This window comes from Eublepharis macularius, chromosome 14, assembly GCF_028583425.1.
Source record: "Eublepharis macularius isolate TG4126 chromosome 14, MPM_Emac_v1.0, whole genome shotgun sequence".
NCBI classification, from domain to species: Eukaryota; Metazoa; Chordata; class Lepidosauria; order Squamata; family Eublepharidae; genus Eublepharis; species Eublepharis macularius.
In genome coordinates this window covers 51,348,097-51,368,197 of record NC_072803.1, presented here as the reverse complement: position 1 = coordinate 51,368,197, position 20,101 = coordinate 51,348,097, and the positions used below count along the sequence as shown (strand labels likewise).

The 20,101-nt window shown below is 46.9% G+C and overlaps 1 protein-coding gene across 1 annotated transcript in view; it reads right to left on the bottom strand.

Annotated features, from left to right (window-relative positions):
* PAPPA (pappalysin 1) overlaps positions 1–17,909 on the bottom strand; it is a 286,686-nt gene extending 268,777 nt beyond the window's left edge. Inside the window, exon 1 of the mRNA XM_054998574.1 lies at positions 17,501–17,909. Coding sequence (XP_054854549.1) covers positions 17,501–17,909 — 409 coding nt within the window. The remainder of the gene's footprint in view (positions 1–17,500) is intronic.
* Between the last annotated feature and the right edge of the window lie 2,192 nt (positions 17,910–20,101).

The following is a 20,101-nucleotide window of genomic DNA, read 5'->3' as shown; positions in this document are numbered from 1 at the left end:
GCACCATTTGCGCAGTTGCATGTTTGCGCACATCGAACTGCGCAAATGCGCACAAATGCGCAAATGCACAAATGCACAAAAGTTGACGCTGCATATTCGCATACCTGCACATTTGCGCATTTGCGCATTTGCGCAAAACACGTAATTTTTTTTTAAAAAAAACCTGAAATGCGAACCAATGAAGGCCGCCGATGTCAACTGTGACAGGGAGGAAACAACCAATCCCGGGTACCTCAGTTGGCCGTGCGAACATCCGGAAGTGGGATGGCACGGCACGCTGCGAGACAAAGCGGATGGAGACGAAACTGAACGTGTGGCCGGTAAGCGATTATTTCCGCAGAAAAACCGCAATTTCTGGCCATCTGGAATCGGCCCTGGTCGGGTGTGGTTGGAAACTGCCTGTGGGAGCCCTTCTGATTCAGTTAACTAGTGAAGGAAAGCATTGGAGTTTGAAGGGAAGGGGTTGGGGGTACTAGAAAGTGAGTACCAGCCTTCTTAAACCAAAAAGATACAGAAAACACTAAAAGACAGTATACCAGAGTGTTTGGGAGGAAACACAGGAACAAAAGCCTCTAAACATAAGAGCATAAGAACCACAGTCTGTGCATGTACTGATTTTACCTCAGAGATACCTATGCTGAATTACCTCAGAAATACTCAACCCCTGACTTCATCTAACTTTTCCCCTCTAAGATAAATAAAACATTTTGTTACTTTTGAATTTTAAAAATGCCTCTGGTGCCATTTCTGCCATTTAAGGGCTAAGAAGAAAGAGGAGGAGGGAACGTCATAACTGACATCAACAGAAGGGTGTAAATCTGTTTAGGATGATACAGTTAATCCAAAGAGGTTAAGTAGGCATTGGAATTTGGGCAGAAAAGAACTGCTCTTCAGTGGTTAAAAGCTCATGATGTGCATGAACAAGGTCCTAGATTCAATCACTAGTAAAAAAAAGTACATGGATAAAAGAATTGCTGGTCTCTGTGGACCAGATATGCAAAACTGATCGCAATTTGCATAATTTCTTCATCCCAGAAAAAAAGCCCTCTCTTTCGGCCCGTCTAATATTTTTCTAGTCTTATTCAAGATGACCCTCTTGCCCCCAAGCTTTTTTTTTTTTTGCGCAAATGACCTCTCCAGTTTCACAATAAACTTGAGGCCTCATGAATGATCCCTCTCTATTTGGCAAATGCTTGAGCTGTTCTGTTTTTGTACATGTTCAAAGAGGAAGAGGCAGGATGGATGGGACCACAAGAACAAAATGGGGATGTACTTGCTCCACTCTTGGATAAGAAAGTACATTTACAACTGGGCAAATGTTGAAATGACAGGCAAACCACTGTTCCTTTTCAGGAGGTGTGGATGAGTTCTGAGTATAACCTTCAGGGGCTAGATGGCCACCATCTGCCTCTCAGGGACCTCTGCTTCTCCAGACAGCGGTCCAAGGGATGGAAAGGTCAAAGTGATCAAGGAATGGGAAAATGGAGAAAGATTAAAGAACGTGGGGATTTTTAGTTCAGAAAAATACAAGGAAGACAGGAGACGTGACAGTCTTTTACGAAAACCATTCATAGTGTGGAGAAATGAGATAATTTTTTTCTCCTTCTCACAACCACACAAAAGGTTATCACCCATTGGTCACCCACTGAAATGAATGGGCAGTAGAATCAAGACAGATAAAACAAAGTACTTCAAGAAGTACACAATTTATGGAACTTGGAGGGAGGCTGTTGCCTTTATCTCTTCCTTGTCAGCTTATTTATATAAACCATTTGTATCCCAACTTGCCACCAAAAATGGTCTTCAAGGCAGTTTCCATACATAAGAAAAACATTAAAGTTAACCCAGCAAATCATAAGTGATTACAAAGTTTAGATAAAATCAAACCTAACTGCTATGAGGATTCATACAAATATAGAGTGGAACTACAAGTGACAAAAGGCACAGATTGGACACTTGTCAGCTTCCCTCAAGTTTTGATGGGAAATGTAGGCAGCTTGGCGGAAAGTTGGACAAGTGACAGTTGAAAAGTCCATTGGACAGCAGTCAGAGAGCCAAGCTGCAAGACCAGGATGCCTACATTTCCCATCAAAACTTGAGGGAAGCTGCCAAGTGTCCAACCTGTGCCTTTTGTCACTTGTAGTTCCGCTGTCAGTGAGGCAACACACACATACATACATGGCCCACGTGTGAACCTTCCCACTTCTTCTGGTTTTACCCCATTAGAATTCAGCTTTCCCCAACATTCACACTGTGTGCCAAGAGAGCAAAGCCAGAATATTGTACAAAGCAAAGCAAACTACTGATTCAACACTATCATGCGGCCTCAATGTTAAGAAGCCAAATTCCAGCAATTAAACATCAATTGCAACCATTTTAAGCAAAACATTAACGGTCATTAAAAGTTTGGTCAGAGTAGAAGACTCTTCTTGTGCCTGAAATATGACAGAAAAGGGGCTAGGAGAGCATTCAAAATGAGGGAAATCCATAATCAGGACATCATCAACACAGAAAAGGCCCTGTCTATAGTAGTCACCTGCTTAACTTCCAAAGAGATGCTCACACAGAGGATGGCCTTTTATGAAAACCTCTGCAGTTTCTTTTGAGACCCTATTCCCAGACCGCAAAGGACTTTATAAGACCAAGTAAGCATCTGCGGGGCATGTAAGGCAGAGTTGTTTCATCAGGTCTATAGTAGAGGTTACCACCATATCCAGCCCCATTATTTGTCCCCTTATAAATATATACTGTTTAACACTGGCCGTTTCCACACATACTAGCATGATTCTGACATCATCGTGTCACGATTCCATTTTCGTGGCTCGATGACATCAGCAACCGCGCCAGGAAGATGCCCTCATTGCAAGAGTTTAGCGCTATGCCGGTACATGTGGAAATGGCCACCATCTACAGCTGCAGGGTTCTCAGGTACTCCCTTACCCTCTCAGTGGTGGGGGGCGGGAGGGGAGAGACCTGGCTCTTACCTCCTTCTTCCCCACGGCTGTGCAATGATATCATTTCTGGTGATGTTACTTCCGATAACATCACCGCCCAGGCACAGGAGTGCACATGCACTTCACAGCGGGCCAATTTGGGCCTCAAACAGGCCCAGCTGGGTCCGTTGGGGGCCCAATCAGCCTGCAGCGAAGTGCATGAGTCCTCTTAGGCAACGCAATGACATCAGAGACATCGTTGTGCCACCCCAGGAGTGCACCCAAGAGGCCCGTTCCTGTTAGGGTTGCCAATCCCCCGCCGGGGGCAAGGGATCCCATTCCCACCACCTCCCCCTTCATCCCACTTGCCTGGCCAGCAGGGGAGGTGCCCCCTGGGGTGCCCCCGGGCAGCACAACGTGCCCCTGGGTGGCGCGGCACAGCCCCACACCCACCATGGCATGCCCCCAAGCCCTGCAATGGGCCCACCCTTCGGCGAGCACAGGCATGCACCCTGGGCCACCCTTTGACCCACGTGATGACATCACTTCCCAGAAGTGACATCACTATACACACCGGGAGCATGCGCACATGTAACGCGCACGAGAAAAGGGATGCCAATCACCGCAGAGGGTGAGTGCTGGGTTCCCAGGCCCCTGTCGGGGGACTAAAGGGACCTGGCAACCCTAGTTCCCATGTTTTCCTCCCCTGCCGGTCTGATAAGTGGAGTCGAGGGGCAGAGGGTGACAGCAGGGGTTCCCCTGCCCCCACCGGGGAAATGGAATCCCTATATAGCTTAGATTGCACCATTTTAATGGTTTTTATCTTGATTGATTCAATTTATAACCATTTATATGTTTAATTATGCAAATTGAGTTATGCTGTTAGAACTGTATTAGAATGTTGTACACCGCCCTAAGCCTGGTTAAGAGGGAGGGTAGTTTAGAAATCTAATTAAATAAATAAATTTTTAACTGTGCCTGTAAACAAGCTGGAAGACAGTGAAGACCTCTACATTTCTTTGAAGCATCCGACTCATCATTTGACCAGATGCATTTGACGAAGAGAGCTGTGGCTCTTGAAAGTTTATGCTACAATAATGTTGGTTAGTCTTAAAGGTGCTACTGGACTCTTTACTATTTTGCAACTACAGACTGACATGGCGAACTCCTCTGCATCCATGATGTTGGAAACAAGATACCGAACCAGATGGACTCTTGTCTGATCCAGCAGAGCTTTTCTTATGTAACTTACATTCCCACACAAACCGAGCCCATCCTAAGTGATCAGGCTACATCATAAAGTGTGCACTAGTAGCAGAGGCGCAGCATGACATGGGAGGATTTATATATTTACCATGTATATACCTTAATAGTTGTGGAATGCCACAATATCAGGCAACGTATAAAAATGAAACTTCCTGATATTGTGCCAGACCACTGGTGCATTTAGCTCAACGCCGTCTACTTCCCAGCATCTCAGGCATAGAAATGGAAACCTTTTAACTGTAAATATAAAGTACTGATGTATGATAAATCTGGCCATATGTACGTACATCTGGCCATTTCACTATGAGCATATGAAAACTGTGCTATGCCAGATCATGGTACCCACTCATGGTACCCACTGGTCCATCTAGCTCAATGCTGTCTACTCTTACCACTGTTAAAGAACTCAGGAAGATCAAAGTCTTTCTTAACATCTGCTACTAGAGGCCGTTTAACTGGCAGTGCTGGGGACAGAACCCTGGACCTTCGGCATGCAACGCACCAAGCCACAACCTCTCCTCAATCTGCAATTTAAGTTCAGTTTGCAGAATGAAGAATACTGAAAGGTGCCCACTGCAGATACTTGTTTTGGAGACTAGCTTGAATTGTATTTTAAGGTTCAAGAGGTACTTGTATATCTCATGCCGACCTCCAACTCTACTTGTTATTTTAAGACTCACCATGAAACAGTCACAACGTGTTTGCAATGAACAATCCCAGAAATTAGGTTGGCATTTATAATTACTGCAAAGAATTTTCCTTTCTCAATTGGCTGTGAAAAACCCCCTTTGCTTTTTTGCAAGAAGCCTACTTATCCATACAATCATTTGCCCTGTTATCTCGACCTACACAAATGCTGAGATCCTGAATGAGTTGACTGACCAGAGATCCTTTTTGATTTCCATGGAATTGGCTCATAGCTAAGGACTTCCCAATGCAATAAATAATTGTAGCCATTTGTCTGGGCTACAGAGAGTTGCCAGCTTTTACCAAAAGTAGGATTTGAGTCCAGGGCTTGTATTTGAAAAAGAAAGCTTTGACTCTCAAAACCTTGGCCATCTCCACATGGCTTACCTTGTTCCGGAAAACAGCGAAATCTCGCATGAAATCGCACGAGAAGACGCTGTTATCGCGCGAGAAGACGCTGTTATCGCGCGAGAAGACGCGTTAACAGCATCTTCTTGCGAGATTTTGCTGTTTTCTGGAACAAGGTAAGACGTGTGGAAACGGCCTTTATACCCTGAAAATCTTGTTGGGCTGAAGTCTCTAAGGTGTCACTGGATTCAAATTCTGTTGTTCTACTGCCAACCAACGTGGCTACCTACGTGAAACTTCTAGCAAAAGTGTGTATTTTCACAGTGAATACAAAATCTAGAGGATGCGGGAGCTAATTTGAGAACAATCAAACAAAACAGGGAAAATGAGCTTTCTCAGGCAAAAACCCAGGTTATCAGCAGATGTGAGTGAAGGAGGCAGGGAAGACTGTGTATAGATACACAGATGCAATAGGATGGGTGGAGGATTGGGGGGGGTGGATTTTCAAAACGAAAATTTAAAAAGAAATGAACTTGACTAGAGGTCATTTGAGGTCAAGAAGCTCAGAAACAGTAACCCAACCCTTTGAAGGCAGGTTAGCAGGACACAACAGATGGGATAATGATCCAAACCCCTACTTGAGCCGAAAAAAATTGTGTCCATTGGCCCACAAGAGCAATGATCAAATGGCCCCTATTCCATTTGTTTTTATATGCCTGTTTGTTATTTCAGTTCTTTGCTTTTTGCTACTAATCAATCCATTGTATACAAAAGTTGCATTGTTTTATATGCCATTTATAAGAGGATAGATCCTGAGGACCCATTCCATTACAGCAGTCTTCCCCTCCGGTGCATGAAGACTTCTGCTGACATAAGAGGATGGCTCACTGTTCAAACGGGAAAACACTACCTAGTGGAGAGATCTGCAAGATCTAACCTACAGTAAATACACACACACCCCTTACGTCGTTTGTACATAGAAGATATTCAAGACGTATAATTCTGATTTAGTGACACTGAAAAGATGTGTATGTTTTATGAGCAAAAGTCTGGTGTGAGGAAACAGAACGGTGCGCCAAAACAAAGAATCACAGGTTAGATTTGCACAAGGGAGAAGCAAAATCAAATAGGGAGTGAGATATTCAAAATCACCCCTAGGCAGCAAACTACAGAGGTCACCGGATCAATCTCTTCCCCTAAACATATTTTGCTTAACACAGTTACATAATTCCCTGGGAGATCAAAGTGTTTACTTTCAGGTTTCATTCAGCATTTTTAATGCCCACTTTGGGCCCATTTATTGGGGATTCAGGGAATGGATTTTCTCATTCAAGTCCTTCAAGTGATTTTACGCGACTGTTTTGGTGATGGTTTGTTGCTCCCCCCCTCCCTTCTAGGCATGTGTTCGAGAGACTCTTGCCACATGACGGAAGTAAAAGAGTGCAGAAGACCGACGCTTAAACAGGCAGATAGCCATGCTGTCTGTCAAAGAGATTCCTATAAACAGATGTACAGTTGGAAAGATCCAGCACACCCGCTGGCTGAAAAACTCACAGCGAGGGAAAACAAGCATATGCTGACTTTCATTTCACCAGCCTTCGTTTTCCTTCTGCATTCCCCCCCCCCGCCCCCGCTGTACATGTTTGTAAACAGAAGAGAAGGGGATATCATTCCTGGAGGCTGCAGTTTTAACAGCAGGGAGGGGAGTACATTGGGGGGCCACTGCTTCACATGTGCCTTTCTTGCCAGAGACACAAAGAACTTACTGTATATACTGTACAGAGCTTGATTTTTACAAGCCTAGTGGGAATATGATAGGTGCAGGCAGAAAGGCAAAACAGCCCATCTCGGAGAAGTGCTTCCCCCTTCCAATTGCTGAAAGCAAAACACGCCCAAATTAAATCATCCCTCACAGCAAACAGAGGTCTCGCCCCAACTGACAAGGGCGCTCCTCCACACAACAATGATTTCCCCTGGTGATCTCTATAAATCTAGAGCCTTATTTCAGTTCTCAGTTCCGCCCGCATGCACATCGGGGAAACACCACTAACCTTTGTTCGACAGAGTTTCCCCCCTTATAAATCCAGAGTAATTGAGAGCAGAGCTCGGCCCTCAGTGTGCGTTTTCGGATATTGTGCCTTGCCAAGAATGCATGTTTCAAAGCCCCTCTTATCCTGGGACTTCACCTCCCAAAGCCAAAGTCATTTGGTCTGTGGTCAGCTTATTCTTTCCCTGCCTGGATCCAACCACGCCCGTGGCAGTGTGCCTGCACAAGACGCCAGGAGCAGAAGCAACAATTTTGCACGCTTCAGAAGCTTCAGAGGCGGCACACACAAACACTACAATTGCACCAATCTCTTCCAATGACCTGATCGCTCCAAGCATGGAGGGGGATACGGGCTGGATCACACGGTGCCAAGCCTGGGATATGGGAATGGCATGCAAACCCCCAACTGAAATATCAGATGGTGGTTTGTGAGCTCAAATCTAAATGTGGCTGTTTGATTATTTACCAGGTTGTCCAAATGCTATTTTAAAAAAAATAATAATAATGCAAACATTTTACAGCATCCTGGCAAACACTTCCAAGGGTCAAGCAAAATCTGATGTGCACATTCTGAAATTGGTGCTCCAAGCATTCAATTTGTCCCTCAAAAGTAGCTTTTTTGGGGGGAGGGGGAGGCAATCTTGAGAGCTAAGTGGTGGCTGGAAAGCTCCCAGAATTACAACAGAATCTCCAGGCAACAGAGATCAGTCCCACTGGAGAAAACGGCTGCTTTAGAAGCTGGACTCTGCAGCATTACACCCAGCTGAGGTCCCTCACCAAACCCCACCCTCCCCAGGCTCCACCCCCAAAATCTCCAGGAATTTTCCCACCTGGAACTGGCAACCTGATCAGTGCTTTAGCACTGGAAAGGAGGGGGGTTATCTTCCCCCGCCACTGAGCCACTTTCTGGTTTGAAAACGATCCTTCCACTGCCTGTTTTAAGCCCTGGGTTGGAAAACAAGAGAGACTCATATTATGCCCGTATTTCTTTTCTTCCCAGGGTTTAAAGTAAGCCAGGGTGGAGGGAGATATTTCAGAAAATGGTGCAGGAAAATCCTACTTTCCCCAACATCATGATCCTGATCCCCAAACAGAGGCAAATAACACATCCAGAGCTCTAATTATAACTCTCCAGCACTGATGTGTACATGCACAGTGAGAGAGAATCCCAAGAGCTTTTAGGGTGGAGAGAAAGAATGTCATGTGATGCTCTAGGGATTCCCCCCCATCTCTATGGTGAAGACCACAGGGTTTGGGGAAGTTCCTAGAGTGTCATGGACGTAGTGACTGGAAGTGACATTGCTGCATTCATTACATCATCCCCCCCACCCCATTTTTGCCTACAGCGGACAAAAGCCATCAGGGCAGGAGTTTACCTGCCACAGCAGGCAACACAGTGAGAGTAGTTCAACATGGGGCAAGAGGGTAGGGATTGAAGGGTTGAGAGGATGACAGACATCTTTGGGCTTTCCTGCAACACTGTCTCCCTACACTTTGCAAACTCTTCCTCCACCTGAATTCCTGTAATGCTGGTAACTGAGCTGTAAAACCACAAGTCCAAGAGCAGTTCAGTCCACATTTGAGCAATAGAGGAACCCGGCCACAGTCAGCAGTGCTGAAGGACCATGCAGAGAGAGCCCTCGTGGTCTTTGGCATCGTCTGATGCCTGTTGCATAGGTAGATGCAAAGCCATCCTCAGGCTTTCTGCCGCCATGGTGCAGCAAGGCAGCTAAGAGTATGTCCACGGCCCTTTGCTCTGCCAAGCTGCTGCAACAATGCTCCGATCCACCTAAGCAGGCTAATTCAGCAGGGCTCTTATGACATCATTTATGGAAATGTGCTGCTGCAAGATGTAGCAACCGCTCCAAAAGAGGATTAGACAAATTCACGGGAGTCAGGATACCCAGGATCACTAAGGAGGGCCTTCATGTTCAGAGACAGCTGCAGGAAACAAACCAGGCAGGAGAGCAGTTGCATTAATGCCCTGCTTGGAATCATCTAAGTGGCCACAAGGGGAACCAGGATGGTGGGCTAGATGAACCTTTGGTCTGATCCAGGAGGGCTTTTCCTAGGAGAATAACAGATCAATCGTGTATGTAGGTACTGCGGTCTAATCCCATTAACGTCTATGGACCCAGACTGGAGTAACGCTGCATAGGATTGCACGGTAAAATACTAGCATCCTACTTCTGGAGTTTTTAATTTAAGAGCTCCTTGGTATGTTATAATACAGCCCACCTTGCACCCTTACTAAGTAATATTCTGTTTAGCTTTGATAGCTTCCCAGGGTAATATAGACTCAGAGCACAGACTGGCCACCACACCTATAATCCACATTAAGTGGGCAAGATGATACTGAAGAAAGAAGAATCTATCAATTGAATTATCCTGTCTCCTTCCTCCACAGAACTCAAAGACACAAGCATAGAGTTCTTATTTCCCATTTTATCCCTGCAACAACTCCATGAGATAGGTTAGGCTGAAATAATAACTGGCCGAAGTCCACTCAGAGCCAAGCTACAAGTGACGCCTGACACAAGTTGGACACTTGTTAGCTTCCCTCAAGTTTTGATGGGAAATGTAGGCGTCCTGGTTTTACAACTTGCCTCTCCATTACAGCTGCAAGCCCAGGATGCCTACATTTCCCATCAAAACTTGAGGGAAGCTGACAAGTGTCCAACCTGTGTCAGGCGTCACTTGTAGCTTGGCTCTCAGTGAGCTTCATGGCTGAACCCAAACCCTGGTCACTCTATTCCAAGTTCAGCATTCTAGCCATTACACTGGACTGGCATGGAAGAGCTGAGAGACGCAACTACAAATGTAACAGAAATGTAACTAGAAATGTAATAAATAATAATAAATAAATAACAAATGGTTGTATCCTCCCACTCTACTTGGCAAAGGATCAGGTTTTCCTCCAGTGGAAGAAGTCTTCCTCTCTTATAGAGCCCGTGAGGTATAGAGGTTACAGTGCTGGATTAGGAGCTGTGAGACACCAGTTTGAATCACCACTCTGCCATGGAAGCTTCCTGGGGGACTTTAGGCCAGTCACTCTCTCCCAGCCGAACCCACTTTTCACAGTTGTGATCAGGGCTTGTTTTCTGGGAAAAGAGGAGGTAGAACTCAGTGGGTTGCCCTCGGAGAAAATTGTCACATGGCCGGTGGCCCCGCCCCCTGATCTCCAGACAGAGTGGGGTTTAGATTGCCCTCCGCAGAGGGCAATCTAAACTCCCCTCTGTCTGGAGATCAGGGGGTGGGGCCACCAGCCATGTGACCATTTTCAAGAGGTTCCGGAACTCTGTTCCACCGCGTTCCAGCTGAAAAAAAGCCCTGGTTGTGATAAAGATTAAATGGAGAAGAATGACATTGTAAGCTGCTTTGGGTCTAATCTGGAGAGAAATACGAGGTATAACTGTCCAAATAAACGAAAAATTCCTCTGGGGAACAGACTCTTCCCTAAACAGAATGGCAGGATTACAACCCAAAGTCATTCTTGAAAAGCCACAATGAAGAACTGGATTTGGAGGAGGGATTTTTTTTTTTAGGTGGACACGGAAATGGAGGGTGAGGCTGTTCCATACTTCTGGCATAAAACCATTGCACACTGTCAACAAGGGAAACATGCACCACGTTGTTTAAAAGAAATGTGGCCAATCTCTGCCTTCAGTCTCTCAAGAGCTGGTATCTGTTCTTGGGAATCAGGGGCTAGCTGCATTCACAGGATAAAAGATGAATGGAACAGAACAGAGATTATCGTTATCGGAACCACTGTATTTGCTTGTCAAACAGATGGAAATTCTGCCTATCGGAGAGGAGGGAAAGATGGGGAGGGGGAATCAAGGACAGAGAGATAGTAAGAGAAGGAGCTAAACCCAGAAGAGGGCGATAAGGGAGGGAGCATGAGTGGTGGAGCGAGTGAGCCAATTGCACCACAAAGTTACACACTTACATCATACAGCTGAGCAAAGTGTTTTGAATAAATATTCTTATTTTTTAGCACTGTCGGGGAGGGGGGAGAATTTACTTTGGAACAGGCAGGCACTAGAATGAGGTCTGGGATTCAGAGCAGCAGCAATTAAAGCAGACAGAATAGTACTTATGTGAACTTTGCCCAGGAGACTTGGGAGATACGAAGATCTAGAATTCAAATCTCAGCTCAACTGGAAACTCACTGGGTGACTTTCATACACTCTGGCTGTCCCTGTTCGCTAAGAACAGCCCCAACTTCAGGCAAATCAGTAAGACAATCTTGTCTTTCTATTTGCTATTAAACTTTTCAGTATGAATTGTTAGAATTTAATATTTATATGCTACATCATCGCTAAAACAGCCCAACCTGGTTCACAACTGGAACATTCAATTAAAACAATCTATATGACAACATGAACAGAATATAAAAGAAATACAAACCCCAACAAGACAGTGATAGTTTTGTATGTGCATATTCACTCCACTTTACACTGTATTATGGGTTTTGTATTCTTAAATCTGTCTAAATACTTCATTGTTCTTACACATAGTTCTAGTGTACTTGACACCTCCAGATCTAGGAAGATTACAGGAGACAGATTAACACTAAACAGTTACAAAGCCTCAAATATTGTGAAATGTATCATGCTCGACTGATGTTAGTGAAAGATTCATCAATGATTAATCAGGGGCTTATCAGAAACAGAGTGAGGGTTTTTTTGGATTCGTCACAGTCATTTACAAAACAAGATTCAGAATGCCAAAATTAATTGCCCCACCCTCCAAATCCAATTCTTAGCTTTTAGTCCTGGTTTTAAACTTTTTAAAATGCTTCACCTTCAGTTGGCTGAATACAGATTTGCCATAAAGGCTGAAGGAAGAACAAGGAGCTTTAAAAAAAAACTGAGAACCAGAACCAAAGGCTACTGGGCTTCACAAGCTATTATTTGGATATTGGGTGCTTTCTTCGCACGATCAATAACAAGTCTCTAGATTGGCCCACTGGCCCAAACCCAGATGCTCAGCATTTCTAAGACTGTTTCATATGCACTTAACCTACGGTTTTAAGAAAGGTTTGCTGCGCTCCTTGGGGAAGCCTTGCTCCTCTCTACTTTCATCTTGGACCCTGCTACAGAATTGCCTTCACGAGTGATCAAAAGTTGGGAAAACTCCGGTGCTTCCTGTCAAACAGCACTCTGTTAACTCAGGATCATGTTCTTAGTTGGCATCTGGGAGGATAGTGAGGCAGCAAGAAGCAGCAGATGGGAAGGAGAGAAGGGAAAACCCTGACAACTCACTTTCACTTCTCTTGGCGGACATGCGGTTTCCCACTCCAACTCATTCATCAGAACTTGTTCCCCACCCCCAGCCATTCAAGAATCAACCATTGCGTTTCCAAGAAAACATAAGCTGACCAAGTCTGGATGGAAACCAGTACATTTTCTCTGAGCACCTTCTTCTGTCGGAAGCAAGATGGAGCCTACAGAAGCAAGGAGAACTACACTTGGCAGTGTTGAAAATAACATTGATTGTTTCAAAAATCTAATGAATAAAACACCTACCCATACCTTAGGGCTGGGAGAGGTGAAAAATTAACCCCTTTGTTTCTGGACACAAACAGCCCAATGTAAGACTGATCTGCCTCTGAAATGGGGGAGACCAGCCGACACTGTGCAAGACAGCGTTATTTGCTGTGCATGCTTTGCAGGCGAGGGCAGCGCATGGTTGCTCGCACACCACAGTTATTGCATAAGTCAAGGAGAAAATAGCTGCCAGGAGCATTTTTCAGGGTTATTTTCTTTCTCCTCGGTAGCTTGGCAGCGCTGAAGACTGCAGCTGATATCGCAGAAGTCAAACAGGTTCAGAAATAGCCTTGCTCTGAGGCAGTGTGAAAGTTGGCAGCTTCTCGCACTGAGGGCCGCCTACCCTCTGAGAGGAGGGATGGCCCAGGGAGATGACGAACCCTTTTAATAGGACTGTAAAATTAGCTGTTTTAGAAAAAAAAACACACACACACTGCAACGGGTGGTGATGTAAGGAAATTTCAACTTCAGAGCAGCAGCGAAAGGACTCTTGGAGACCAAGAGCAAATGAGTGACTCTTTTTGCACTTGAGGAGACTTCCATCAGCAAGGGGGCAACTTGAAAGGAACTATTTCACAGGGTGTGCTCAAGTCTGGAGTAAACACGTGGACTAGCTAGAAATGGGCAAGCAAGAAAGGAGGAAATGGGGGGGGGGTGAAAATGATGTAGAAGAGAGAAGCATGCTAGATGGTAGGAACACTTCTCATAAACCACCAAGATCAGGTGGATCAAGATGGGTAGCCGTGTTTGTCTGTAGCAGCAGAAAAGAGCAACAGTCCAGTAGCGCCTATAAGAATAACAAAATCTGTGGTAGGGTATGAGCTTTCATGAGTCACAGCTCACTTCTCCAGATGGCTATGTCTGAAAAAGTAAGCTGTAACTCAAGAAAGCTCATACCTTACCACAAATTTTGTTAATCTTATAGATGCTATACTGGACTCTTGCTCTTTTCTACTGCTAAGATCAGGTTGGGAAAAGAACATACGAAGCCACCTTATACTAGGTCAGCTCGCTGATCCATCTAATTCAGTACTGAAACTGGGGAAAGTTTGGGGACTTTCTCCTGCTTCCTGGGGTCTTTTAACTGAGGATGCCAGGAAATGAACCCTGGAACTTCCAGTGTGCAACGCACACACCCCACCACTGAACCACGGCTCTTCCCATTAAAGCATATGAAGCTGCCTTATATAGAAATGGATGGTTGGTCCATCTAGCTCAGCGTTAGCGAACCTCAATTGCCTAACTTATTGGGGCTTGTCCCTGTTTGATACTGAATCAGAGATCTTTAGCATGCAAAGCATGTGCTCTACCTCTGAGCTGCAGCAGCCTTAAACAGCCCTATAAGATATGCCAGCATTGATGGACTGAGACATAGAAGGGGGTTTCACTTCACAGTATTTGGGAATCTTCTACAATGGACGTGCTCTAACCAGAGCTGCAAGACCACCCATAATACACTGGAAGGAAGAAGTCCAATATGAACAGAGAGAGCATTTCAGAAGTCCCTGTCAGGTTGCCTCTTCTCTTCCCACCACCACAGCGTAACAATGACGAAGTCTTAAAACTACTCATCAACTGTACCACAGAACCATGGAAACCTGCTTTTAGCTATATCGGTGGAACTCTCCGGACACCCCCCCCCCAGAGAAAGTGGAATTGACGGGAGCACATCCTTTCTTCCTAAGCTCATCACAGGAGCAAACAGAACATGACAACCAACAGAGAGTGTTCATGATCACATCCCAAAGAAAAAGAACAACAAACGATCAAATGTTGGCAACTGGGAATGATGATAGCCCCTTCAGGGACAAATACTAATCTCTCTCTCTCTCTCTCCAGTCCTTGCTGATCTGAGGATAACTACTGTATAGGGGCGGGCATGTAAAAGTTGCTCCTTGGCTGACATTAAAAGCTTGGTCACATAGCCAAACCTGGCTCCCAGTCAACAAACCTGGTTCCTTAAATGATAGGAAGAGAGAGAAATCCTAATCCTTCAAAATTTTAAGTTGTTAAACAGGGGGCATTTCCAGGCATCCAATACTCCAAGTATTTTAATCAAGGCTGCCAACAACCTGGAGAAAAAAATGCCCTACCTCTTTAAGAGATGCTTAATGTACGGAAATGGGCAGTTGAAGCTTTTCATGGGCACCAAGGGTAAATGAAATCCCATTAAGTCTCCACTGAAGGGGCAGGGCATTTTTTTTCTCCAGGTTGTTGACAACCCAAGTCTTAATGCAAGGAATAACCTAACCCCCCCCCCCCACCTCCATCAAATGAAAGGGCATTTATTTCTCACACTTTTTGCAAATGTTACATTACGTGTACTGGCAGGGATAAACTCAGATTAGCCAGATTTTTGTAAAGCAGGCATCTAGATTAAAAAGCAAATGTAAACTGTACACAGTCGGATGTCACCTCAACCTGCTCCACTGTCTGAGCTCAACCAATCGATGGCTTAAAGCCACAAGTCACGGCTAGGACTGAATATATATGTGAGGGGAAAGGGGAGACCACAGCCTGATATCTTTCTGATCTAGGGTTGATCTTTTCTTTCTTTCTTCCCAGGACCAACCCTGTCTCTTCAGAGCTAGATAGTAGTACAACCAAAGTGTTTTTGGATCCACCTTCTTTGGGTGCAGGAGCATTGCAACCAGAACGTGGGAGGAGGAGGACGACGGCGAGAACGAGAGGCAGGGGGAGAGTTAAAGCTGTTTCACGGCTGCTTCTGTTTTCTTTTGGTTTGGGGAGAGACTTCCCTGAGTGACAGCAAACTTGTAGGTCAAGTATAGGGCGCTGGAGATAAAGAAAGAGAAGCACGTAAATGTGGCAGGAGGGGAGACGGGAAGCGGCCCCAGAGGCCGATCTGTGACAGCGCAAAGAAAGAAGAAATGCATCTGCTGGCGGGAAAGGCTGAGGAGGAACTGACTCCAGGAAGAGGGAAACCCTCACTGTTGCTTGAAGGCATCGGCATTTCTTTAAGTGCACAGAGTTCTCCCTCCGGACTTTAAAGGGAGCCTCCTGTCTAAAGCAGCTCTCTTACACATCCTCTCCAGCCTATACCAACAGCACAGAGATGTTGTGAAGATAATATAGAGGAAGGGGCAAAATCAAAAAGAGTCCAGTAGCACCTTTAAGACTAACCAATTTTAGTTAGTTAGTTAGTCTTAAAGGTGCTACTGGACTCTTTTTGATTTTGCTACTACAGACTAACACGGCTAACTCCTCTGGATAGAGGAAGGGGGGAACTCTGCGTGTCAAGTTGGGTTTCCCAACCCCTCGAGGCAGGGCACCCCTTTTAACACCCCAAAAGATGTCTTCATTCTCTCTCAGGCTCATTTTCCAGAAAGGAGAAGACTGGCGTGTGTCATGGCTTGCGAAGCAGCCTCGGAACATTCAAAGAAGGGAAACATCAACAGACCTCACAATTTGTCAAGCTTGCAGTTCAACAGTTGGGTCTGAGGCCAAGCGATTTATTCTGCAAGGCGATCTTGCCTTGATGTTTGCAATATCAGAAGGAATTTCAAAAATGCTGGATTTTTTTTTTTAAAAAAAAAGCCCTCTCCATACACTCCGCCAGGGCAAAGAACTTGTTGGTGTCTAGAGATCCCGAAACTCACACATACAGATTTTAACTGTCCTATTTAATACACTTAAAAGAGGTTTTATGGCATTTGAAGAAACCACAGGCTTGAATGGAGCATCTTAAAAACGAAAGTAACTCAGACACATTGAAAGCTCCTGCAACATTAAAGGACACTAAATGAATGTGGCTCATCCCACCCTTACAGGTATCCCCAAACTGTAAATGACGAACTCTTTCCATGATCCAAGCCAGTAAAATATTTCTCAAGGATTTGGAAAACCTCTGCTTGAATTCGCAGAGATGGATGGGGGGGCGGGGGGGGACAGAAAAAGTGATTTTTGGAGGGGGGGGCTCAACTTTTTAAAGAGCAAGGGGCACGATCCAGTCAAGACAAGGGGCAGGGAAGAGTGGCAGTGATTCTATACACACTTACTCAGAAGTAAGTTCCGACTGGGCTCAGTGGACTTACTCTCAGAGAACAGCGCGTAGGACTCCAGTCCCGAAAACAAGTTTACTCGGCAGTAAATCCCACTGCAACCAGCAGGGCTTACTCTCCAGGTCAATCCCGGCTGCGCTGAATGGACTTACCCTCAAGTTAACTCACCCTTGCGCCTTTCTACTCAGCAGGCAAGCCCCGTTGGCTTCAATGGGGCTTACTCCCGAGGAGGCGCGCGTCGGGTCGCAGCCCTCGAGCACGCCCTGCCCTCCTCCTTGGAACAGTCGCAAGTGGCGGGGGGAGCGCCCAACCCGGCCCGGATCGGGCCCAGACTGCCCCCCACCCGCGGCCTCCGCGCGTCTCCTCAGAAGTAAGCGCAAAGGGAGGCTCCGCTCCCCTTCGCAGGCTGCCCCAGACGGCGTGGTCGGGTTTTGCCTTTCGCCCATTCACAAAAAAGCCGAGGCGGCTAGTGTGTGCGTGTGTGTGAGAGCGCGCGGGCGCGCGCGCGCGGCGAGCCCCACAGCACGTGCCGGCGTTACACCAACACAAACCGGCGGCCGCGCACGCGGGCGAGGCGCGCAGCTGGCCGGGGCTCCCCGCCCGCCGGCCCTCCCGCCCGGCCTCCCTCCGCACGCGGCGCGGGCTTACCTGCCACGACGGCCGGCGCCTTCTGGCCTCCCTCGGCGCGCAGCCAGCCTTGCCAAGTGAAGGCGTCGCGGGGCAGCTCCAGGTCCGCCTTGAGCCGCAGCGGGGCCCCCTGGCCGCCGAAGAAGAGCGCCCGCCCGGGGCCCGCCTCGTCGCCTCGGGCCTCGCGCGGCCGCCGCCTGGCCGGGGCGCGCGGGGCCTCGGGGCCGGCGGCGCTGGCGGCGGCGCGCCTACCCCGGGCTAAGCGGGTGGCGCAGGTGCCCGGGGCGGGCGGGCGGAGGTGGCGGGCCTGCCGGGCGTCCCTCCGGGCCCGCCGCGAGCGCTCGTCCAGCCCGCATTCGGGCCCGCCGGCCGGGGCTCTGGCCGCCGCGCACAGGAGCGCCAGAGGCAGGAGCGAAGTCCAGAGCTGCATCGCCGCGCGCGCCCCCCCGGCTCCCCGGCAAGTGCTCCCGCGCTGCCAGTTTTGGGCTCCTCCTCGCTTTGCCGCCTGCTCGCCTCTTGTTCCCCCTTCTTGGGGAGTTGCTCTTTTTATAACCCTTCGCGCTGGCGCTTGGCTTTCTTTTTTTTTTTGGCTTTTTTTGGTTTTTTGCTTTGCTCCCCCCTTTTTTTTTTTGCTTTCGGGGTTTCTGCCCCCCTTTTTCCGCGAGAGAATGAAATTCAAACTCCTCTTGGGTCCGAGTGGGGAGATGCCTCTCTCTCTCTCTCTCTCTTGCTCCTTTCCCTATGTCTTCACAGCTGGCGCGCCTCTGGATTCCCCCCCATATATATTACATAGATAGACACACACCCACACTTATTATTACAAGAAACGGGGGGGGGGGAGAAGCTCCCCTAAGCGAACAGGCACACGCTAGTTTCCTTCCTCGTTCCCAAAAGATGCTCTAAGCCATTGACAGTTTTTGCCTCCTTTATAACACAAGCCACAACCTCCTCTCCCCCCCCTCCCGTCTTCTCCACTAAATGAAAGAAAGGGGGGGAGACCCCTCAAGATGATGAGTAAACAAGAAAATGCTAATCGAGGCTCCGTCGCTCCTCCTCGAGCAAGTGGTTCCCTCTAAAACACGCAGGGACAGGGACCGATCAATCAATCAGTCTGAACGGCTACGCAGGTCCGAGCACTTGGCTGGAGGTTTCCGCTTCGCGGATGCCCTCCCGGCTCTGCTGTTCCCTCTTTATTTTAAGAAGGGGGCAGTCAATGGGAAGGTGATACTCTGGCTGTCCCCTTCCCCTTTCTGCAATTTCCCCACTTCTGCTTTCAGACCTGCCCCAAACGCCCGTTCCCCGTTTCTCCCCCTTTTTGGCTCGAAAGAAAGCTCTCTCCTTTCTCAGGATCCCATTTGCACTTTGCTGGTAAACCTCATCCTTTTTTTTTCTCCCTTTCCCTGCAGTGCATAAAGAGTCTTGAAACTTGATTCTCGGATTTTTTTTTTAAAGGCTTGCTTGCTTTCGCGCTCTTGCTCTCTTTCTCGCGGTGTTAATTTTTCCTCTTTTCCTCTTATTATTGCCTTAAAAGTTATGCAATCGGGTCGGCTCCCCCTTTTGTGGTCCCCCTCGGTGCAGTTTTGAACAGCTCATCCAAAAATGTTGCATCCAGGGTTCCCATCAGGAGCGAAGGAGCTCGTCTTCTCAGAAGCTGGAGCAGAAGAGCAGGCGGGGGGGGGGGGGGGGCTGGCCTTTGGAATGCTTCTCCCTCAAAAAAGCAAAGCAAAAATAAAAGAGAGGGAGAAACCTCTTGATTTGATTTTTCAATTTAATTCAGAAAGACTCAAACAAAATACTGATATTTAAAGCTGATTTTTAAAAATCCCTCTCTCAAATAAGCAGATTGTTTCCAGTCTGCTAGGCTTCTGAACTCCTCTCTTCCTTCAGTGGAGTTGGAGCCACAGGTAAGAGTCTAAATGCTTGCTCGTTTATGGATCTCTGTTTCTGAGCTGGGACGTTTTGGGTTTTTTTGTGTTTTTAAAATATATATATATATATATATATATTTCACTCTTGAAAGATCTCAAAAGCTCCCCCTGATGGCTACAGAGAGGATTTTTTTCTTAAGTGGGGGAAAAAAGGCAGCCATGGTCTGTGACAAAGCTGGTACTTACAATTCCATTCAGAAAAAAATGCACAAATAGATCTTTGGCATCCTCCCATTTCATTAATTCACAGATCCAGTAATTATCTTCATGGGAGGGAGGAAAGCAGCCTTACCACACCTTTTGGTAAAGACATGACGGGCGAGCTCGGAGCAAGAAGAATCTCAAGTTACGGAGTCTGGAAAGGTATTATTTTGCTTCTAGGAAATACAGCACATCACACCTGTGCATTCAGCCTCAACACTGGCTCAATTCTGGCCTTCTGTGCACAATTCCAAGGGGTGCTGTAAGGCCCCAAATTGTGTGGCCATCTTCCCCTCGCTACTGTCTCCTTTCCTAAAACCTTTTATGATCTTCCTGTGCCCTCCCCCCATCTCCACCTTCCTTTCACAATACATCACTGACTTTTCCCACCTTCAGCTCCCCCACCCTTGGCTGTCCGAAGTTACTCCCTCCAAGAATTCTGGCCTTCAGACTAGAACTACCTCAGAGAAGATAGTTTCGGGTGGGTAGCCCT